The sequence below is a fragment of the Bos javanicus genome, chromosome 16 (assembly GCF_032452875.1).
Source record: "Bos javanicus breed banteng chromosome 16, ARS-OSU_banteng_1.0, whole genome shotgun sequence".
NCBI classification, from domain to species: Eukaryota; Metazoa; Chordata; class Mammalia; order Artiodactyla; family Bovidae; genus Bos; species Bos javanicus.
In genome coordinates, this window is record NC_083883.1 from 81,018,741 (window position 1) to 81,039,598 (window position 20,858).

The 20,858-nt window shown below is 59.5% G+C and overlaps 1 protein-coding gene across 4 annotated transcripts in view; it reads right to left on the reverse strand.

Moving 5' to 3' along the window:
* Positions 1-20,858, reverse strand: part of LGR6 (leucine rich repeat containing G protein-coupled receptor 6) — an 86,786-nt gene that overhangs the window by 26,337 nt on the left and 39,591 nt on the right. For all 4 annotated transcript variants that reach the window (XM_061381752.1, XM_061381751.1, XM_061381750.1 and 1 more), the window contains one exon: positions 3,225-3,440. In XM_061381752.1, the coding sequence (XP_061237736.1) occupies positions 3,225-3,440 (216 nt within the window). The remainder of the gene's footprint in view (positions 1-3,224; positions 3,441-20,858) is intronic.

Below are 20,858 nucleotides of genomic sequence, written 5' to 3' on the forward strand. Positions count from 1 at the left end.
ATTCCTAACGGAAAGAGTGCAAGCATTAACACGGAAACGGGCCCCACCCCAGCCCAATATTGTAACAGCAGCAGCACAGCAAGGACGGACAGAAGCTCAGAGCAGAGACCGAGGCCGCGGAAACGCACCGGGCCCTCAGCAGAGGCCCAGCTGTGAAGAGAAGGTCCTGAGACGTCTCCAGGGAGCCCCCGAGCTGGAGAGACGCAGGATGTCTTTCCGGGGGGTGGGGGGCAGGGAAGGAGATGAAGGCTCCTCCGGAGCTGAGCCCAGGGGGACCTCTGTCGGGAGGGAACGCGCATCTCCCACAGCCTGAGCCTGCGGAGGGAGCCCTGCCTGCACAGCACCCCACACACCAGGGCCCACCCCACACACCGGGGCCCACCCCACACACCAGGGCCCTGGGCACCTGTGGGCAGGCGACCCTCATTCACCCACAGTCCCAGCCCACAAGATGCAGTCTGCGGGGAGCCCAGGGGGCCCTTGGCAATGCAGCGGTCCCAGGGGGAGCCAGGAAAAGGTGTCAGCTGGCAACCGTGCAAGCACACAGCAGGAAACTAGGAGCAGCCAAGGCCGCTGGAGCCCCAACCCACAGGGGGCTGCTTGAGCCGCAGCCCGCAGGAAGCCGTCGTGGGCACGGGGCAGCAGGACGCTCATCAGCCCCTTCTGCCGCAAAGCAAGCCCATGAGCAGCACTTTAAATGGCGGGGAAGGAGGCTGTAGACTGTGAATCGAGAACCAAAACTACATCATGAAAAACTAGTCAATACATTTGCAGCGGGGAGCGGTACAGGGTCAGAGAGAACGCCTGAGCTGACACCAGAAGCTGAGAGGCGAGGAGACACAGCTGCGAGTCACACGCGGGCGCTGCCGGCTCTGGGGCCGGATCCAAAGGCAGACAAAGGGCGTATTCAGAAGCGACCAGAAGAAAACCCTCCAAAACAGAGTGGAATCCGGAGGTGAAAAGCACGTGTTGTTTCAGGAAAACTGGATGAAGAAAATCCCACACTGTGTCATAGTCTAGTGAAGCCATTCAAGTTCAAAGATTAAAAAATATCTTTGGGCAGGAGAAGGAAATTGCGAACAAGGGAAGGACTCAGTCTGGCCTCCAAAATGCTCAGGGAGCAGGGTGGCAGGCGTGGTGGGTAAGGACTGCGTGCTCCCCGCTCCTCCGCCAGGAGGCACCAGACTCCGCAGGGGCTTCCGATTTGATGGGGGAACACAGCCCCCGGCTTCCAGGAGTGAGCCCTGGCCCTCCCCACTTCCTCCAACTCTCAGCACACTCAGCCTTTCTCCCTGTGCCCCCACCCCACTGAAGCTCGTCTCCAGCCCACTCTGCCATCCCAGTGCCTCCTGCTTCTGCACGTCCAGCCTCAGGCCTGCAGACCACTGCACTAACCCTGGCGTCCTGAGCGCCTCTGGCAGCCCAGCCTCCTGGGACTTCTGGTCTGGAGGAAGGGATGAGACCCACACCCAAGCCAGCACTGCAGTCCACTCAGGCCCTCCCAGGGGTCCCCGCAGGGCGGCCTGATGAAGGCTCAGGGCTCAGGCTGAAGGGAAGCCCCTCTCCGTCAGCTGGTCACCCATGCCTCTGGCCTGAGCCTCGAGCACCCATCTTTATCCTCTGCGCTTTTCTGCAGGCCAGCCCGGAGGCCTGGGCAGCCTCCTGCAGCCCCCTTGCCCTGGATGGCCTCCAACCACAGCAGCCCCTCTCCTGCCTCAGGGCGGCATCAGGGCCTCCAGGCTCTCCTGACCTCTCCCGCCCCTGCCCCCAGGAGACCTGAGATCCCGGACTGAGCTTCTGCACCCCACTCCTCGACCAGACCCTGGCCTCCAACCCTGACTCTTCCTCCACAATGTCCCTCAGGCCGGTGCGTCTGCCTCTGCCCTCCCGTGTCCCTCTGTGTCCTGCAGTCACCCTCCTGGGGCCCCTTCCCACCTCCAGGCCCCCCACTGGCAGGCCAGAGTCAAACCTGCGCTCCGAGGTCCCAGCTCACCTCTCCAGCCTCCTCTCCAGCCCCACTGGCCCACTCGCCGGCGCGTCCTCACCGACACCTGCCGAATGCCTGTCCCCTGCTCCTCACCCATCCAGCTCTAAACCGTCCTTCCAGCCAGGACCACCCCGCAGGCCCCTGTCCCCCACCAGCTGCTCCGGCCGCCCTGCGCCCGGGCCAAGGCTGACTCAACACCCAGTACCCTCGTCCTGCGCTCCGGGGCGGCACTGCTGTCCTTCCCAGTGCCCCCGCCACTCCCCCAGGCCTGGGGCAGCAGCTGGAGCTCACTCCTGGCTCTGCAGGTCCCACAGGACGTGGCTCCTGCTCCCACTTGCTCCTGCTGCTCAGCAGTCAGTGGCCCACCGTGAGGACCCCTCATTCCAGGAGTTCCATCTCTCAGAGACCCACGATTCGCAGGGAGCATCAGGACGTCACAGGGGTATCACCAAAGCTGGGATCAGGGCTCCCGTCCTGCTCGCCCTCTGCCAACCCATGGCCACCCAGGGAGGATGCTGCGGCCGTCCCGACAGAGGATGAGGCTCTGGAGCAGTTCATCTGTGTCTCCCGTCTCCCAGGACAGAGAATCAGACAAACAAATGCTGCTCCTCCCTCTCTCAGAAGGAACTAAGCCTTGTCCACTCCTTGGTTTGGAAAATCAAACCAGATTTCCAAGAGCAGAGGAGGCCTCACGCCCATTTCACAAAGTCTGGACATTCCCGTGGCAGTAAGTCTGTAACCCAGAGCAATTACACACAGTCGCCAAGCCCTGGGTAATTGCCCTACGAACTCAGTAACTGTCCACGGCAATTAGCCAGGAGCTAACCCGTGCCCGCAGGTCCTGGGGGGGCAGTGAGCCCCAGGCCGCAGGCCCTGCCTGGCACACCGTCTCCTGGGGCGCTCCCCCGGCAGCGCTCTGCTCTTTACTCAAAGCGCAGGCTCTCTGCTGCTTCTCCAGGCTGGCGGATGAAGGGAACTTATCCCAGCCCTGCACCAAAGCACAACGCTGCACCCGCCCGTCACCGATCAAGAGCGGTGAGTCATTCCCGGAGTGCGCTCCCAAGCGTGGCAGTTACAACCTGTGCACAGAACCGCAGAGGAAACAGCAGCTGAACTCGTTTCCCAGCCTCTCAAAGCACTTCCAGTGCCGCCCGGCCTCCTGACAGCCCGGAACGGTCACCTCACTTTACCACGGGAACCCCAGGGACACCGCTGAGCAAAGCCGGCGGGCACTCACAGCACCACGAGGCTGGACAGGTTCCAGAAGGCGTAGTCGGGGACGCGGCCGATGCGGTTCAGGGCCAGGGTCACAGCCTGCAGGGCGCGCAGGTGGCTGAGGGCCCTGACGGGGATCTCGGTGAGGGCGTTGTCGTCCAGCCACAGGTGGCGGAGGGAGGTCAGCCCCTCGAAGCTCCTGTCCGGGACCAGGGAGATGAGGTTGGCATCCAGGCGCCTGCAGGAGGGGACAGGGAGAGTCTGGGCCGGGGCAGCGGGCCCCCCGGGCTCCACGGCCCGGCTCCTCAGGTCCTGGGTGCCCCTCCGCTCCAGCCCGAGGCCCTTTATGCTTTTTATCCCTGTTGGTGACCCAGCGCTGGTCCACAGCCCAGGACCACAGTACCCCTCATGCCCAGGTTCCCTGTCTGTGCTGCAGCTCCCCTGCTCTGAGGACGCTGGCTCTCAGCCCCGTCCGCTCCAGGCAGGGCCGGAAAGCAACCATGGTCCCCCATCGACTTGGGGACAGTCCCACCCATGGACACAGTCAAGGAAAGAGCTTCTCAGAGCCGCAAGCCAATCCCTGGCACCTGACCCCGGCGCCCCTGCTCCCCGGCGCCTGACCCCTGTACACAGATCACGGTGCCCCTGCCCCCTGGGACTGCCCCCCAGCTCAAGGGCTAGCTGTCAGACGGGGCTCCCTGCTTGGCTGATGCCTATGGGGACTGCTGGATGTTGGACAGGCAGACAGGGGACAGCCTGTCCACAGCCGAGCGTCCAGGGAGGTGGAGGACCTCGGACACGAGTTCAGGAGGACTCTGCCAGCTGAGCAGCCCGTCCCGGCCTCTCAGGACTGCGCCAGGCCTTTACCCTGTGCCTCCTGGGCTGGGGCTTGGGCTGAAGCCCCACCTCCGGCAGCTGGTCCCATAGGGTCGAGGCAAGCTGGCCGGTGGCCGTGGAGCTGCCCGTGGGCTCTGCTGTCTTGAGGGGCTTGGCACCGAGGCCTGGTCCTCTGCGTGGGCATGTGGCACCTATGTCATGGAAACCCTGGACCCCAACCACACAGCCCCAGGCCCCCTCATCCTGGCCCCAAGGAAGGCTGCAGTGCTGGGTGGTGGGGGCCTTTCTCCCGCCCCAGCAGCACAAGCCCGCACGCCAGCAGCCAGCAGGGCTCCATCTGCTCTGAGCTGCTCACCAGTGCCCTCCCCATCCCTGGGAGAAACGCCAGGCCAGCCAGCAGGGGGCTATGGGTGAACAGGCCGACCCCGGAGCCTCGGATGAGAGGGCAAACGGACCAAGACAGGCCCTGAAGCCTGCAGTGGGAGAGACCTCCACGCACGTCACACCTGACCCGACGGCTACAAGCCCCTCGGTAAGGGCCTGTCCCTCTGGTCACTGTCCCCAGAACCTGATGGCCCAACTGTGGCTACTAACCTGGGGGCCACAGGGGGAAGCAAATTCTAAGACCCCGCCCAGGATGCCTGGCTCAGAAGGCCTGAGGGGGCCTGCAATCTGCCTCCACGAACAGGCAGGTGGGAAAGGGCTGGACGAGCATCAGCTCTGTCCCTGCCCTCCGCATCAGTGGGAAGGCCAGGCTGACAGTCCCAGAGCAATGTGACGGCCAGGGGCGCGTTAGGAGGGGCCCCGGGAGAAGGGGATGCCACACAGCGGCCTGCCGGACGAGGAGGAGTTAGCTAGTGAGGGGGACAGCAGAGGGAGGCCTGTGGGCGACGAGCAGCCACGAGGGCCTTCAGGAAGGCGAGGGGTGGGAGGGAGCAGGGCAGGGGCAGCTGGCGAGGCCGGCGGGGCTGGGGCTCAGGGGCCCTGCCTCAAGGAAACAGGAAGCCAGGAAGGGCTTTACCCTAAAAAGGGAAGACTGCCGTGGCCAGGATTCCGGTGCTAGGGAGGGGCCGTTCCAGAGGGGGACATGTCAGCAAAGGGACTGGCGCTCTGCACGAGCCCCTCACCCAGAAGCGGGCATGGGCACGTCCTGGGAGCTCGAGGGTGAGCTCGACCACTGCAGGGTCGGGTCCCTGGAGAGTCCCTTCCTGATGGTGCCCCTGCTGCCCGGCCCTGGGATGTCCCTGCCCCTCCAAGGTGCAGGAGCCAAGGTGCAGGCTCCCTCGCACAGGACCGTCAGCTGGCAGTTCCGGGCGACTTGATCAGCCCCACACGGACGCGCCCTTCACCTCGCCCCACCCCAGGGTCCATCACAGACCCTCGCAGAGCAGGCCCGTGGGATGAGCACCCGCGGCCCCACGTGGCCGCACCTCCTCCCTGCCAGCGTTCAGGGCCCAGGGTACTGAGAGTGAGCCCACTGAGTCCCGGGGCGTTGTATGCATCAGGCTGTCTAATCCTCACCTGTGAGGTTCACATTTCCCAAAGGAGAAAAGCCACGTGCAGCCCCATCACATGTCCAGTAAGCGGCACAGCTGGGCTTCCAGCCTGGCAGCGGCTCCACAAGACACACCTCTAACCACCGTGCAGGTCGGCAGGCACGCAGCACGTGCTCCCTGCCCCTGCGCCTCCCCGGCCTCGGCCCAGGCTCCTCACCCGCTCACACAAAGCCTGCCGCCCCGTCGAGGAGGCTGGCCACGCCTGCTCCGCCATCCCCTCCATGGCATCGCTGGGTGCCTCAGACCTTCCTCTGGCAGGTGGTCCGTCGACTGTCAACTCAGCACCGCCTGGGACCTCGGCGGAAAGGCAGAGTCTGAGGCCCTGTCCCAGACCGGCGAGTCAGCACCTGAATTCCAACCCGACCGCAGGTCATCCACTGAGTGCTGAGTGCAGCGGTGTCTGCTGATGCTCGGGTCGGCGGGAGTGACGCCGACAGGAGGGGAGCCTGAACAGTGAGCCAGGCGCCTCCTCCTGTGCTGGGGCTCTGCTCTGGGGTCCGCACACCCATCACCCCAGGCCCGGGGCTCCAGGCCACCCTCCAGGGAGAATCCCCCACACCTCCCGGCCGCGGGGCTCACAGACAGCAGGGGAGCGGCCCCCAGCCTGGGGACCCGGGCAGACCTTCCTGCAGGATGAGTGCACCTGTGACTCGCTCAGATGTTCGTTCCACACTGTGGGGGCTCTCCCCCACCTTGCTCCCATCCAGAGACCCCTCACACCCTGGAGACCCCGGGGGGCGGCACCTTCGTCCCAGCTTTCCCAGAGACTGGGCAGTGAGCGGAGCCCTGAGTCCCCCCAGATCACAGCCCACGCCAAGGGCCTTAAGGAAAGGTGGGAAGTAGACCAGGACAGAGGGGCGGGGTGTTACGGGCGAGGGCCGCAGGCAGGACACAGGGCCAGCGCGGGCCAGGAGTGGGCACAGACCTCAGACGGCTCAGGTCAAATCCAAAGGTCCAGCAACTGCAGGACGGGGGTGGCCGAGTGGGCTGGAGCTTGGCTCTCAGGCTCTGCCTCTCAAGGGCGTCTGGGCCCCCCAGGCAGAGACGCACCCCCTCCGTGACACCCAGGACCCCGAGATGTCACTGTTCCCAGTTACACGCCCTTGCCCTGGGCCCAGTCGGTGGGAATAACTCCTTAGAGTGCGTAGGTCCCACGAGTGTGCGCTTTACGTGGCGGGTCTCCCCTGGGGTCCTGTGAGCAGACACATCCAGGCACACATCCCTCATTTAACCTCTGGCTGGGTCTCCTCAGCGGACTAGTTTGACCACTACCCATCTGAGAGACTGTTCAGGTGAAATGCACACAGTGTTTCCCTGATGTGGGGGCGTCCCTGTGGCTCCACTGGTAAAGAATCCGCCTGCAGTGCACAAGACCCCAGTTCAGTTCCTGGGTCGGGAAGATCTGCTTGAGAAGGGAATGGCTACCCACTCCAGTATTCTTGGGCTTCCCCTGTGGCTCAGCTGGTAAAGAATCCACCCGCAATGCGGGAGACCTGGGTTCGATCCCTGGGTTGGGAAGATCCCCTGGAGAAGGGAGTGTCTACCCACACCAGCATTCTGGCCTGGAAAATTCCATGGACTGTATAGTCCATGGGGTCACAAAGATTCGGACACGACTGAGTGACTCTCACTTCACTTCACACACAAAGCACAGCTCAGAGGCTACCCCCCAGCACCCCTTCCTTCTAACAAGGAGGACATCCAGAGGGGCCAGGGACTTCAAGGATGAGCGGGGGACCCCAGGGAGGGGCGGGGGACCCCAGGGAGGGGCGGGGGACCTGGCAACTGCAGATCCTCCTGGTGGTTTTGGCCGTGAGGACAAACAGCGCCTTCAGGGAAACCCCAGCCAGGAGCCGGGGCAGCCGAGGGGGGTGGGGGCCAGGCTCCAGGTGGCCGTCTTCAACTTGACTCACCCACAGCCTCCAGAAGAGCAGGTGGAGACTCGGGTCCTGCTCCCTCGGAGCTCAAGGAGCCACCAGCCTCGCCCACCATGCCCGAGGGGCCCGGAGCCCAGAGGAGGAGAGAGGGCTGCCCCAAGCGGGTCAGTGGCCGGGCTGGACTCACACTCAGCGCCGCTCCACAGCCTGGCTCCCTACCAGGAAGCACCTCTGAGCCCAGGGGCCACATTCCCCCAGAAAGCAGAGTCCCTGCAGCCCACAGAGCCCTAGACTGACCCCACAGACCCTCTGGAATTTCCTTCTCTGATCCTCCTATATCCCACCAGATCTCAGTCAGAGACAAGACCCGAGGAACAGACTGGGAGTCCTAGTGGATCACCAGCTGACACGCCCGTCACCAGGGATCCATTAAAAGGCTAGGGCCCGCTGCCTGCTCCCCAAGCTCTGAGAGCAGGCCGGCAGGACCCAAGGAAGGGGGAGGGCGGAGGGCGGCAGGGCAGGCTCCAGTCCACGCTGCTCTGGGCGGGGGGCCTCTCCCGCTCCAAGTCAGGCACGTGGAGGAGAGAACGCAGGGCAGCAGGGCAGGAGCGGCCACTGGCTGAAGCCGGCGGCCCTCAGAGAGCAGCCAGCCTCTCCTCTAGCCGGCGCTCCCAGGGCTCCCCTGGGGCTGCCCCTCGCCCTGAGCAGCGCCCTGGCCCGGCCACCCTGGCGGGGCCCTTCCTGGGCCTGCCCCACCGCTCCCACAGAGGAGTCCCTGTGGGCAGCCGCCTCCTCCCTGCACGCAGCCCTCCAACCGCACACATAGAAGGGCAGGCAGGGAGCCCCGAGAGTCCGGGTGGCCACGGGGAGCCACTGGGTGGGACACCCAGGAGCGTCCTGCTCCCTGAACCAGAAACCCTCCTCCTCGAGGCCATCCTGACTCAGGAGGGCAGGAGGCCCTAAGCACGGGGCCCCTTCCGGGGCACCAGACTGCTGACCCCCAGCCTGCAGCCACACCAAGGGCAGCCTCTTCGCTGGAGGCCCCGGGGCCCAGCCCCGTACCCACGGCACATGGGGCCTACACAGGCCTCGCCAAGGAAGGGAGGGCAGGGCAGGGAGGCGCTGGGGGAGGTCCTCACGGTGGAGAAAGAAAGCAGCCACTTCGGAGCAGTGACCCTGTGCCTGAGGCGGCGTTGGCAGCGGCGGGTGCTGGGGGCCGGCCACAGGGAAGGCGGGGGCTTGGGGACAGACTGGCACCGGCTGGGCGGCGAGGACATGCCCGGGCCGCCCTCATCAGCACCGCTGGCAGCGCCAGCCTCTGCAGGAGGGCACGCAGCTCCCGGGGGGCAGGCTTGGGAGGAGGGCGCTCGGCTCCCGGGGGGCGGGCTTGGGAGGAGGGCGCTCGGCTCCCGGGGGGCGGGCTTGGGAGGAGGGCGCTCGGCTGCCAGGGGGCAGGCTTGGGAGGAGGGCGCTCGGCTGCCGGGGGGCGGGCTTGGCAGGAGGGCTGGCCCACCTGGGGCCAAGCAGACACGGCCAGCTCACGCCGAGGTGCCCCTGCACGCTGACCCCCTCCCCACACCCTGCCCCCGAAGACCTCTCTGCTCTCACTCAGCTCCCACAAAGCCACTGGCATGCCCCCACTAAGCACCGGGCCCCCCAAAGTCCCCTCATCTCTGTTCAGTCACTGAGTAGCCCTCAGCTTGGTCGGGCTGGATTAAATGCAGCCTGGTGGCCTGACTGAATCCACTAAGCGCTCACAGGCTCTGAGTGCCAGGCCAGCCTGGGCTCAGTGCTGGGCTCCGGCATGAGCTGCACACAGCCTGTCTCTGGAAAAGCTCCTGGACTGTCTGTCCTTTAATCAGCAACACAAAGACCTCGGCCATCGACTCCCTTGCGGGATCCTCGCCAGGCAGGCCAGCCTTTCACACGCGCCTTCCTACTGAACCCCCACCCAGAACCTGGAAGGCTGTCGTGTTTGCCTCCTTGCCTGCAGCAAGGAGTATGTGGCTCCAAACCCATGGCTGGGACTTAATCAAGTGTGTGGGAAATGCTCTGCAGCTGGGGCCTGCCCTCTGCCTGCGGGAAACCCATGAAGGCCTCACGGAGGAGGTGACATCTGAGCTGGTTCCCAGGGGAGGGGTCTCCCGAGGGGCAGTGCTGGAGGAGGGCAGGAGGAGCAAGCCCGAGGCAGGAAGGGGATCAGGTGCCTGGGCTAAGCTTGCGGGGGTGAGAGAAGGGCCTGAGGGTGAGGCGGTGGGCCCCCAGTGACTCGGGAGGGGAGGGATGCAGGCAGGAGGTGGGGCCCCGGTGCACAAGCCAAGGGCCCCCCGAAGAGAAGGCTCCTGAGGGGCAGAGGCCATGGTCAGGGGACACAGGCGGGTAACCGAGGAACAGCGAGCGCCTCCTGAGGCCCCCAGCAGGGCCGCACGCCCCACACACTGCACACACACACAGTCCCAGACACACTGCACACACACACACACACTGCACACGCTGCCCCAGACACACTACACACACACACTGCCCCACACACACTGACGCCAACCCCCAGCCGGGCCCCTCCCCACCCCAGCTGCACGGAGCAGACGCCGCGGCAGCCATACAGGCCAAGTGCTGCCAGGCCGCCTGGAGCAGAGCCTCCTGTGAACCGGCCGGGCCCCTCACCAGAACGGGCAGGGCCGCGGAGGCCAGTCCCGCAGGGGCCCCGGGGCTGAGGCTGCATGTTTGCCCTGGGAGTAGCCACTGAGCCTTGAGTCCAGAGGAGGGGACCCCAGAGTGTTCCCGGGGTACCCTCTGAGCCTCTCCTCCAATCCAGCCCCAAGGGTGGGGCGGCGAAGGGCTCCCAGGCCCTCTCCTCTGCCGGGGGCAGGCGGACTGCTCTGGGCCTGAGACGGCGCAGCAGAAGCCACTGCCCCCGGCCCCCGGGGCCCTCCACCAGCGGGGGGAGGCCGCTGTGCCTGTGGAACTGTCTCTACGGTGAGTTCACCTGGATTGACACACATGCCTGGCAGCAACCAGCTCTGAGAACCCAGCCTGTTTGTTTAGGACACACCAGTGCCCATCCCAAGGGGCTCCCCGGCTCGAGGCACGAAGGTGAGAAAGCAGCAACAGGTGCGGCCGTGGCGTGAGCGTGCAAGGCTGTGTCCACGCGGCACAGAGGGGGTGCGTGCCCTGGGGCACGCGGGGCTCGGGGGCAGGAGCACGCGGAGGACAGCCCCTGGGCTCAGGGGCGGGCCTGGGAGGGGAGGCCGGGCCTTCTGCAGACACGGCTCCTGGTTGTGCCCTCTGAGCCAGGACAGGCCTGGCTGAGCACGCGTGCGGCCTCCTGCGGACACTCTGGGTGGCCACCCTCCCACCACGGCCCACACGCGTTTCAGGGTGACTAAATCTGCCGGTTGGGGCGGTAGTCCTCTTTCAGAATATGGAAATTGTGCATGCTCAGTCACTCAGTCTTGTCTGATTCTTTGTGACCCCACGGACTGCAGCCCACCAGGCTCCTCTGTCCATGGGATTTCCCAGGCAAGAATACTGGAGTGGGTTGCCATTTCCTTCCCCAGGGGATCTTCCCCACCCAGGGATTGAACCCCCATCTCCTGCTCTGGCAGGTAGACTCTTACCACCGAGCCACCGGGGAGGCAGCCGGTACGGGAGCTGCCGCGGTGACTTTAGAAATCCAGGTGTACACTGCTTGGCAGCCTTTAGATTAACGGAGAAGACAGCTTTCTGAGAGAAACTTCTGGGACGGGGACACAGGCTTGGAACTCAGGGAGCTTTGGCCAAAAGGATGGGGCTCCAGGGAAGATGCTCAGCGTGCGTGTTGAAGGCAGGCCCAGGTCAGCGCTGGGCCCTGGACCGTTACCATGCTCCTCTCTGATTAACGTGAAGGCCGCTGGGGCACCAGTGTGTGCGCTCCCTGAAACTCGTCGAGGGGGCCTTCAATCTGTGTGGCTTTGGTTTGCTCTGGTGGGCTTTGGGGTGCGTCCCCACTGTTCATAGGATGGCGTGCCATGAAGAGACCTTCGTGGAGTGAGAGCTGAGAGGGACCCTGTGACCCAGGAGGAGGGCTCAGGGACGGTCAATGTCAAGAGTACGGAAAGGGCCGAGCCGGAGAAGGTGGCTGGCCTGGGACCCGGGGTCCCTGCCCTCCCGCCCTGGTCCCTTGGGGAGCAGCCACAGACAAGGTCTCAGGGGTCCCCTCGCCTGGTCTCCCACAGTGTGCAATGCTGAGTCCAGCGGGTTGGGACCAGCACCCCAAGGGGAAGTGCCCTGAGGTGATGGAGAGAGTCGGGGGCAGAGTGGACACTGATGACTAGGCCCCCAGAAATTCAGTTGCGCTTTGCTGCAGGTGTGGGTGGGAGTGGGGGGTGCAGGAAAGGGATTCTTATTCCATCTGTGTCTCCACCCAACAGAGGGGCTGTGGGGACACCCAACGGGGGGTGGGGTCACCCAATAGAGGGGCTGTGGGGTCCCCACCCAACAGAGGGGAGTGTGGACACCACCCAACAGAGGGGCCCCCACCCAACAGAGAGGCTGTGGGGTCCCCACCCAAGAGAGGGGGTATGGGGTCACCCAACAGAGGGGCTGTGGGGTCCCCACCCAACAGAGGGGGTGCGGGGTCACCCAACAGAGGGGGTGGGGACACCACACCGCCTCGCCCTACACAGGAAGATCTGAGTCTGTCGGAGGAAAGCGGTTTCGTCAGTTCTTTTTATGCCACCTAATAAGATCCTTCCCCTCGCCGGCAACCTCCCAGCAGATCAAAGAGAGACTATTAAGATGAAGCCAATCCCCACCTGCCCTCCAGGCTCTGCGAAGGCCCCGCTACCCTGCCCTCCACCCCTGAGAGTGACGGATGGGCCAGAAGCCCAGGAGCGGAGAGCGCTTCCTTTGTGTACATCAAAGGGGACACCTGAGCGCGCCTCCGGGCCATTTCGTGTGTTTAATCGCAGCAGTGTATAAAGACGATTACCCATCCTCCAGGCGGAGGCGGGGAGGAGCCTGGCAGCCTCTACCAACTTCTCCTGAAGACACAGACCTACAGATCCGGGCAGAAGGCCAGCTTTGTGGGTGACAATCCCGGAATCCGGGGTGGGGACCATGAAAGGCAACCGTCCCAGATCCAGAGGGCAGGCTGGCTTTCAGAGAGCCGTTAGCCGGTCCTGCGGCCATTCGGGACCCGGGTGCTGGCCCTCGGCAAGGGTGCTGGCGCCGGTGGAGGAAGGGGCCCTGGGGTCTCCTAAACCCCGCCCCCTGGGAGGGGCAGTGACGTCAGACGTTGAGCAACACGCAGGGTCCTGGGCAGCCCCGGCGGACTGTGCGTCAGGGACCGAGCAGAGGGTGCCCGGGGGCACCGGGGGAGGCCATCGGCTCTGCGTCCCTGACGCAGGTCCCCGACTCCCGCGGACCAGGGTGACAGCTAGCAGGTCGCAGCTGCGTGGCGTCCATCCGCTCCTCCCAGCCCCACTTCTCGTCCCCCCACCGACCCCTCTGTCTGTCGGCCCGTCCACGTCCGTCCATGTGTCTGTCCGCTCATGCAGACTCGGGACCTCCCACGTGCAGGCTGGTCTCCCCGGCTCAGGCCTCCAGTCGCCCCCTGTGTCCCACCCCCCGTGACCCTGTCCTCGGCCCCTGTGACGCAGCCCGCCAGGCCGGCCTCAGGACCCTGCACGCTGCCGGTGTCCCCGGAACCTCAGACGTCACCGCCCCCTCCGGACCCTGAGGCAGGGGCTTTAAGAGTGCCTCCGCGGAGTGACCCTCCCGCGCTGGCTTCTCGGGAGGGCGCGGCCTTCACTGCATCGGGGAAATGTCTCTCCCCTGCGCCGGCGCCCGCGGGACACTCACCCCTGCCCCCTGCCCAGAGTGGGGCCGCCCCCGCTCTCCCTCAGGGGCCGCGGCCCCTCCCCACGAGGCCGGTCCCCCACACGCGGCGTCTTCTCAGGCCTCGGGCCGACCCCTGAGCTCCCGCCCCACTCACGCTGAAGCCTCGCCTCTGGCCCCAGAAACAGGTCAAACAGTCAAGCTGCTAAGTCACTTCAGTCGTGTCTGACTCTGTGCGACCCCATAGATGGCAGCCCACCAGGCTCCCCCGTCCCTGGGATTCTCCAGGCAAGAACACTGGAGTGGGTTGCCATTTCCTTCTCCAATGCATGAAAGGGAAAAGTGAAAGGGAAGTCGCTCAGCCGTGTCCGACTCTTGGCGACCCCGTGGACTGCAGCCCACCAGGCTCCTCCGTCCATGAGACTCTCCAGGCAAGAACACTGGAGTGGGGTGCCATCGCCTTCTCCACAAAACAGTCAAGCAAGTTCAGCTACAACAGAGCAAAGTGTAAAACACTCATGAAGATACAGAAGAAGATGAAAGCTCAGACCCCAACCAGAAGCAACATGCGACCAAATCTGACACGTGCTCTGGCCCAAGTAAAATAACCAATCACGGAAGGTGGGAGCGACCCGGACGCGCCCAGCACGCGACTGCGTACACGCGGCGGACAACGCCTCCGCCCCCGAAAGGGCGGAAACTCCGACCAGCTCCCACGGGCATGAACCCCGAGTACGGGATGCTGCGTGAAATAAGCCAGACACAGAAGACAAACTGTGATTCCGCTTAAGCGAGCTCCCTAGAGGCAAATTCACAGGGCGGAAGGGGAAGGGTGGGGGCTGGGGGCGGGGGTCAGGGTTAGTGAGGGTTCAGCCGGCTTCCGTCTATGGGGTCGCACAGAGTCGGACACGACTGAAGCGACTTAGCAGCAGCAGCAGCAGCAGCGGGTGCGGAGTTTCAGTTCTGCAGGATGGAAGGAGGCCTGGGACGGACGGTGGGGATGCTAACCCAGGGATGTGAAGCGCGTCATGCCACGCACGCACACCTGACTACACAAAGACGGTAAATTTCATGTTACACGTTTAAACAAAATCATTAAAAAGAGAAGCGACAACTTTTTTTTTTTTTTTAATTCTGAAGAACATGAACATGATAATAGCATCCCAAAACCCAGGAAAAGATGCAATCTCTAAACATAATTTATTCCTTGAACGGGAATAAGCAGCAGGTGGTTCATCAGCATCAATAAAGGTACAAGGAATAACGGTGTAGGTGAGACAGGAGCAAACGCACGGGGGAGGAACGGCAGATGCGGAGGGGCAGCAGCACAGGACGCGAGAAATAAAGGTGGATTTCAAAGAGAAATCAGGATGCAAGCGGAGCTGGGCGGGCAGGGAAGCTGCGAGGGGCGACTGGAAATGACTGGAGAACAAGCGCGACAGCTGTAATTTCTGAAATCTGTCGAAGCTGCAAAAAATGTACTTTACAAATGTCTACTGGGTTCCAGACAAACTGAAGGAAAAGCGATTCACACCTGGGCACATTCTGGCTAAACTCTATAAAGATAAACGGAGAAACTCCTGTAAGCGTTCATACAGAAGACGCATGCTCCTCTCTAAGGACCAAAACAGTGAGGCCAGTCTCTGACCTTCCTGGCGACCACGTGCCGGGAAAATAGAGCCACACTGACAGCACCCTAAGGGAAAATGGTCCCGAACTTTACTTTCAGATAGCTGGACAAGTATGTGTGAAGTCCACAAAAACATATTCTCAAATACGTGAGGGATCAGAAAACAGACTGAATGGGATTTTGGGAGCTGGGGTTAGGTGTATCTTCACAAATTAAAACTAAAGTCCATGTTATAATGGCTTCCCTGGTGGCTCAGACAGTAAAGAATCTGCCTGCAGTGCAGGAGACCCGGGTTTGATCGCTGGATCAGGAAGACTCCCCTGGAGAAGGGAATGGCTACCCACTCTACCATTCTTGCCTGGAGAATGGAGAGACCATTCTTGTCACAGAAAGAGAAGCCTGACAGATTGTAGTGCAGAGGGTCACAGAGAGTCAGACCCAACTGAGCAACTAACACTTTCACGTCCACATTATAAAATACATAGACAAGCAAAATACAGCAGAAACGGGCTGGAACTCCCCCTCTCAAACATTAAAATACCACGACAAACAAACCAAAACCCCAAACATTAAAATACGTGATTAAAAGCTATTGGAGCTTATAAATAAGTGCAGCAAAATTGCAGGATACAAGATCAAGACCAAAACCCAACTGTACCTCTACACACTTGCAATGAATAATCCAAAAGTGAAATTAAGAAAACAATTCACCTTCAGTGAGTGTTGCTGCAAAAGCTGGACAGAACATGTAGATCAATGAAGTCAGAACACACCCTCACACCGTACACAAAAATAAACTCGGAATGACTTAAAGACTTAAATATAAGACATGACACCATAGAAGGCCTAGAAAACACTGGCACAGCATTCTCTGACATACACTGGACCAGCGTTTTCTTAGGTCGTCTCCCAAGGCAATAGAGATAAAAGCAAAAATAAACAGGATCTAACCAAGTCCACAAGCACTGGCACAGCAAAGGAAACCACAAACAGAACAGAAAGACAGCTTACAGACTAGGAGAGACTATTTGCAAACTATGTGACTGGCAAGTATTTAATTTCCAAAATAAACAAACAGCTCATACAACTCCGTAACAAAAGAACAAACAACCCAAACAAAAAGCGAGCAGAGATTTCTCCAAAGACACACAGACAGCTAACGGGACATGAAAAGATGCTCAACACTGCTAATTACTAGAGAAATGCAAATCAAATCTACAATGAGATGTCCCCTCACACCAGAGTGAACGGCCCTCATCAAAAAGTCTACAAATAATAAACGCAGGAGAGGGTGTGGAGAAAAGGAAACCCTCTTTCCCGGCTGGTGGGAATGTACATTGGTGCAGCCACTTTGGAAAGCAGTGTGGAGGCTCCTCAGAGAACTAAGAACCGAGCTGCCACGTGCCCTGCGAGCCCACGCCCGGGCACATATCCAGACAAAGCCCACTCAGAGACACACGCACCCCAGTGTCCACCGCAGCACTGGTTACAACGTCAAGACGCAGAAGTAGCCTAAATGTACAACAGATGAACGGATAAAGAAGATGTGGTGCGCATACACAATGGAACGCCACTGGCCTTTACAAGAATGAAATGACGTCACCAGCAACCACATGGACGGACCTAGAGATTATCACACTAAACGAAGCAAGTCAGCCAGAGAAAGACAAATATACGATATCACTTATTCGTGGGATCTAAACTATGACACAAACGAACTTATTTACAAGACAGAGACAGACTCAGAGACAGAAAACACTCGTGGTCACCAAAGGGGAGGGATGCGTTAGGGGGTTGGGAGTAACATACACACACTGCTGCTGCTGCTGCTGCTGCTAAGTCGCTCAGGCGTGTCCAACTCTGTGCGACCCCACAGACGGCAGCCCACCAGGCTCCCCCGTCCCTGGGATTCTCCAGGCAAGAACACTGGAGTGGGTTGCCATTTCCTTCTCCAGTGCATGAAAGTGAAAAGGGAAAGTGAAGTCGCTCAGTCGTGTCCGACTCTAGCGACCCCATGGACTGCAGCCCACCAGGCTCCTCCGTCCATGGGATTTTCCAGGCGAGAGCACTGGAGTGGGGTGCCGCTGCCTTCTCCGATATACACACTACTATATATAAAATAGATGAACACATATATAACGTAAGACGACTTCCTTCTAGCACAGGGAACGGTCTGCAGTGTCGTACACTAGTCTGTTACGAGAAATGTGTGCACGTGTGCACATGCTTGTACAACTGGACCACTTGCTGCACCCCAGAAACCAACACAGCACTGTGTGTGTCAATCAGGAAGAAACCAATTCAACGTACAGTGACACCAACACGAATATTTAGGAAGAAATTCAACAAAAAGTACAAAGTCCATACTTTGAAAACCATAAAACGTTGAAAGAAAGTAAAGACTATCTAAATAGATGGAAAGACATCTCATATCCATGGATTTTTAAGATGGCAACACCCTGCAGACTGACCTGTAGATTCGACAGGACCTGATCAAAACTCCCAGTGTCCTCCCTCTCTTTTTTTGCAGAAATTGACACAGATCCTAAAAGTGCATCTGGAAATGCAAGGGAGCCAGAATAGTCAAAAGAATCATGAAAAGGAGGAACAAAGTTGGAGGACTCACATTTTCTGATTTCAAAACTTATGTAACAAAACTGCAGTCATCAAGACCGGATGGCCCTGGCCTAAGGATAGACAGGTCAAATGAATAGAACTGAGAATCCAGAAATGCGCTCACACGTGTGTGCTGCATGCTAAGTCACTTCAGTCGTGTCTGACTGTGTGCGACCCCACGGACTGTAGCCCTCCAGGCTCCTCTGTCCATGGAATTCTCCAGGCAAGAATACTCGAGTGGGTTGCCATTTCCTTCTCCAGGGGATCTTCCTGATCCAGGGATCGAAGCTGTGTCTCTTCTGTCTCCTGAACTGGCAGGTGGACTCTCACCACTAGCGCCATCTGGGAAGCCGTGAATTCACACACTTGTGGTCAGCTGACTGTCAACAGGAAGCAGTGCTGCAGTCCACGGGGTCACATGGGGTCACAAGCAGTGGGGCACGGCTGAGCGACTGAACTGAACGAAACTGAAGACAGTTCAATGGGGAAAGAACAGCCTTTGGTGTGATCAAACAGTTGCTGAAAGAGCTCACCGTCTGCGAGAAAAAGAAGGAAATGGAACCTCAACCTCACACCACATACAAAAATGGACTTAAAACAGATCAAACACTCAAAACTATAAAACTATTAGAGGAAAACGTAAATCTTCCCGACCTTGGATCAGGCTATAGTTTCTTAAATAAAACGCCAAAAGTACAAAAAACAAAACGCAGAAAAACTGGACTTCAGCAAAATCAAAAACTTTTGTTCTTCAAAGGACGGTATCGAGAACATGAAAAGACAAGCCACAGAATGGGAGAAAATATTTGTAAGCCGCACATCCGATAAGGTACTAGCGTCTAGAATATTTAAAGAACTATTATAAATAACGATAGAAAAAGACAGCCCAGGTTTTTAAATGGTCAAAGTCTCTGAACAGAGGTTTCTCCAAACAAGGCAACCAGTACGCACGTAAGGAGAGGTTCCATTCCATTAGTCACGAGGGCGTGTAAATCAAAACCACAAGACGCCACTTCACACCCAGGAGGAAACCGTAATCACGCGGACGGCAGCGAGTGTGGAAACGGACAGAGGCGCCACGGGGGACGGCGAGCGCTGTGCCCGCCTTGGGAGGCGGCTTAGCAGGTCTGCCCACGGCCGCCCACACGGTCACCACGCGGCCCGGCAACTTCACTCCTGGCTGTACACCTGAGAGAACTAACACGCATCTGCACAAGTGTTCACACCAGTATTATTCACAAAAACCAGACAATGAAGACAGCCCAACGTCCACCAGCTGGCAACAGGTAAACAGACCTGGGCTAACCCCACAGCGGATATCATTCAGCCACCCAGAGAAGCAGAGTCCTGGGGTCCCAAGGGCAGCAGCTAAAACCCAGTGCAGCCAGAGGAATGAATACTTTTTTTAAAAAGGAAAGTAGTACTGACAGAAAAGCCACGACCAACCTAGACAGCATTTTAAAAAGCAGAGACATCACTTTGCCAACAAAGGTCCAGCTAGTCAGAGCTATGGCTTTTTCAGTGGTCATGTATGGATGTGAGAGTTGGACCATAAAGAAGGCTGAGTGCCAAAGAATTGATGCTTTTAAACTGTGGTGTTGGAGAAGACTCTTGAGAGTCCCTTGGACATCAAGGATATCCAACCAGCCATCTTAAAGGAAATCAGTCCTGAGTGTTCATTGGAAAGACTGATCTGAAGCTGAAACTCCAATACTTTGGCCACCCGATGCAAAGAACTGACTCAGTGGAAAAGACCCTGATGCTGGGAAAGACTGAAGGCAGGAAGAGAAGGGGGTGACAGAGAATGAGATGATTGGATGGCACCATCTCCGGGAGTTGGTGATGGACAGGGAAGTCTGGCGTGCTGAAGTCCACGGGGTCACAGAGTCAGACATGACTGAGTGACTGAACTGAATTGACAGACTAACGGATACCCACGTGGGTGAATCTGGACAACATGCAAAATGAAGGACGCCAAACACAAAAAGCCCCATTTTGTGTGACTGCGTTTATGAGAAATGTCCACGATAGGCAAGCGCAGAGAGCGTGTAGATCGATGCCTTCAGGGGCTGTGTCTTGTGGGAGGGAGAGCTAACCAGGACAGGGGGACGAGAATACGCTGAAATCAGAGATGTTAATGTCTGCACAGTTTGTAAACATGCCAAAAAAAAAAAAAAAAAGCCACTCAGGTGTCTACTTTCAAAGAGCAACTCATGTTATATGAATTATATCTCAAATTTTAAAAGTACTTAAAGGTAAAATGACTACACCAGTGCCAGTCTTCAAGGAACCATAGATCAGGCCCCAACACAATCTGTGAAGATTCAGCACATCACAAAGGAAGGGTGAGCTTAAAAGAACGAGAGTTCAGAGAGAGACGGCGTGATAGTAAGCGTCGTGTCTGGGTGGCAGGATTGTGGGTGTTTCCATTTTATTCATATTCTCTGTATTTTCTAAATTTTCTACAATGAATCATAACAAAAACATATTTTTTAAAAACAAAGTGTGTCAGGATATAGTTAAGCCCCAGGCTCTGGAGCGCTCAGCTAGGGATGGTGCACACAGGGGGCAGGTCTGGGGAGGGGAGGGGCGGGGGTGAGTGGAGAAGCTGCACTCTCTGGGGCCCCTCCCGGGCCGTTGCTGTGGTCCAGGCTCTGTCCTGCCTGGCCTCACAAAAGGGCCGGCCCTCCCTGCAGACCAGCCTCCTCCAGGCTGCCCACTAGGCTGAGCCAAGACTGCCTTCTCCAAATCCAGCCCCCGGGGCTGGTGGCTCAGCTGGTAAAGAATCCGCCTGCAATGCACGAGACCCTGGTTCAATTCCTGGGTCGGAAAGATCCCCTGGAGAAGGGATAGGCTACCCACTCCAGTATTCTTGGGCTTCCCTAATGGCTCAGACGGTGAAGGATCTGCCTGCAGTACGGGAGACCCTGGTTCGATTGCTGGGTCGGGAAGATCCCCTGGAGGAGGGCATGGCAACCTACTCCAGTATTCTTGTCTGGGGAATCCCCATGGACAGAGGAGCCTGGCAGGCTACAGTCTGTGGGGTCGCAAAGAGACAGACACGACTGAGCGCCTGAGCACACCCAGGTCACAGCCTTCTCTCTGCTCAGCCCCCTACCCTCCCAGCAAGGCTGTCCTTTCCTCTCCACTCTTCACCTCTCGTTCTCCCGGCTCAGCCCAGCAGGGAGCTTTTCATGGAGCTTTGCTTCTCTTCCAGCCAAGAGAGGCCCCAGGCCTTGCAAAGCTCCCGCTCACCTCAGAAGCCAGCTGCCAGGCCCTGAGACCAGCAGCTCTGTGACCCGACGACCCCATAAACTATCAAT